The following is a 2,412-nucleotide window of genomic DNA, read 5'->3' on the forward strand; positions in this document are numbered from 1 at the left end:
GCTGAAATGTAAGTATTCTGACTACTTGCTTACTTTTACTTGCTTTATTAGATTTTTTTATTATAAGCATATATAAACAGGTTCAGATAAATAAATAGATCTTTGTCTATGACAGACAGTAACAGGAAATGAGTTTGTTTTCACTAAGACTCATTGCTGCAATCCCACTTGTATTTTAGCCCCCCCCCCAAAAAAAAAATCTGTCCTGAAAAGCACAAGTACTATGTCAACGACCAAACGTGGTGGGATGAATAAATCAGAGCAGAGACTTCTTAATTCCCAAAGCACTATTCCCTATACCTTCCCCCCTCCCTTTTATCCCTCCGAGGTTAAGTAACAGAAAATGGCTGAAAGTGAGAAAACAGGAAGAAAGAAAATGGTGTGTCGAGGTACTTGATTGGTCAGATTTTGCTGCAGAGTCCAAGTTCCTGACACAGAGAAAGGAAAATTAATAAGATGAAGAGTATAAGCAGAACTAAGCGTATAAGCATAACTAAGAGTCTTGCAGTTCTTAGGGCTTTCAAGAGAAATATTTCCTCTAAGCAGTTCTCGAGGACTCTTTGTTTCCGAGTTAAAATGAAGGCTGTGTTCAACTCAATCCAACCGCTTCTTAAAGGCACAGATACTCATTTGTAGCAGAGAATAGGGCATTATTTCCAGTAATTCAATGAAACAGGAAGCTCCCTAAATTATATAAAACGATCTGCAGTATTAAAACAGACAAACCAACCAAAACAGCAAACAAAACAAAAATAAACAAACGAACAAACCAAACCATACAAAAAAACAAAAAACAAAAAAAAAAAAAAAAAAAAAAAAAAAAAAAACACCAAAAAAACAACACCCCCCCCCCCAAAAAAAAAAACCTAGAAAAAAACACTAAAAAGAAAGGCGAACTAAACTCAGAAATTATTTTGGAAATGTAATTTTTTTCGTCACCAACTGTAGATCTGTGGAGAGCAAGTGGATGGGCAACTGAATTTACAGGCAGAGGAAAATGTTTTCCAGGTAGGGTCACAAAAATCACTTATACAACAGAGAGGGAAGAGTCTCTATTTAAAAATAATTCTGGACTCAACAAGTTTTTAGCCACAGATACGCCTTAGAAAACACTTCCTCAGCGGAAACTTCAGAAAATCTTTTCGGGAGCCTTAACAGTGATGGAGAAAGTTGATCTAAACTGACATCTCTAATAATTCATACAGGATACTCAGATGCCATCTTCTCTAGATGTCCTAGTGAAGATACCAGAAGAAAGCACAACTCATAAAACGTGACTCGCAGAAAATACCCTTGCCTTAGCCCTGCCCCCAGCTTTTTGGAAATACGCTAGGAAATACATCTCAGAATAAATGTGAGTGCTTGAGAAGGGCTGAAAATGCCCGCGGGACGTCGCTCACTAGAGCCATAATCAGACCAGGACTGATAAAACACTGCGAAAACTACTGACCAAGCGCCCTTCCAGGAAAGGCGGGAAAGGACTTCTCGCAGCTTCAGAAACAAAACAAGCCCTCAAAGTCCTCAAAAAATAATAATAAAAAAAGTTCGGAAAGGAAAACTAGCTGTAACATTACCATGAAACATAAAGTTTCATACAGCATAGCAGAAAGCATTTACAATAAATTCAAATTTTATAACCGTGATAATGGAATCCTGCAAAGGTCCACCCCTTTATGAATTCAGGCAGTTTGTACTAAAGCTTCACGGACACGCAGCTGAACTGATTAAAACCCACATATTTTAGCTGGGTATCTTCTTCAGAAAAGGAAAGCCAGTGATTACATTTTATTTCACAGCCTAAACTAAAGTTATCTGGAAAAACGCGTAGAAAGCAATTTCCACCCTGAACGAATATTTGTCCTAGCACAATCACCTCACCAAGAATTAACCACCCTATACTGCTTAATGCTACAGTCTTGATTTAACTCCTTTGAAGCATAATTAATTCTGTTTAGGACTCACCTGAGGTGTCAGATCTCGCTTCACGTAAAGCCACACGAATCACAGGTAAACACACTATTTGTTATGCATAACAAAGAATTTACAGCTCTTTTTAGTGGCCATGTGGTGGCTCTTAAAAGAGCCTTTGGGTTATCGATGGTCTCCAAGATCCGCTTGCTGCAGCTTAAGCGCGCTCTCCGCGGATGCGGCGGGCGAGCTGGATGTCCTTGGGCATGATGGTGACGCGCTTGGCGTGGATAGCGCACAGGTTGGTGTCCTCGAAGAGCCCCACCAGGTAGGCCTCGCTGGCCTCCTGCAGAGCCATGACGGCCGAGCTCTGGAAGCGCAGGTCGGTCTTGAAGTCCTGCGCGATCTCGCGCACCAGGCGCTGGAAGGGCAGCTTGCGGATCAGCAGCTCCGTCGACTTCTGGTAGCGCCGGATCTCGCGCAGCGCCACCGTGCCGGGCCGGT

General features: G+C 41.5%; 1 protein-coding gene across 1 annotated transcript in view; it reads right to left on the reverse strand.

Moving 5' to 3' along the window:
* Positions 1 to 2,412, reverse strand: part of LOC114058443 (histone H2B 8-like) — a 6,952-nt gene that overhangs the window by 2,394 nt on the left and 2,146 nt on the right. Inside the window, exon 2 of the mRNA XM_027885805.1 lies at positions 1,963 to 2,407. Coding sequence (XP_027741606.1) covers positions 2,126 to 2,407 — 282 coding nt within the window. The 3' untranslated portion in view covers positions 1,963 to 2,125. The remainder of the gene's footprint in view (positions 1 to 1,962; positions 2,408 to 2,412) is intronic.

Source organism: Empidonax traillii, unplaced genomic scaffold (genome assembly GCF_003031625.1).
Source record: "Empidonax traillii isolate 1590-97213 ecotype Southwest subspecies unplaced genomic scaffold, ASM303162v1 scaffold172:size1107868, whole genome shotgun sequence".
Taxonomy (NCBI): Eukaryota; Metazoa; Chordata; class Aves; order Passeriformes; family Tyrannidae; genus Empidonax; species Empidonax traillii.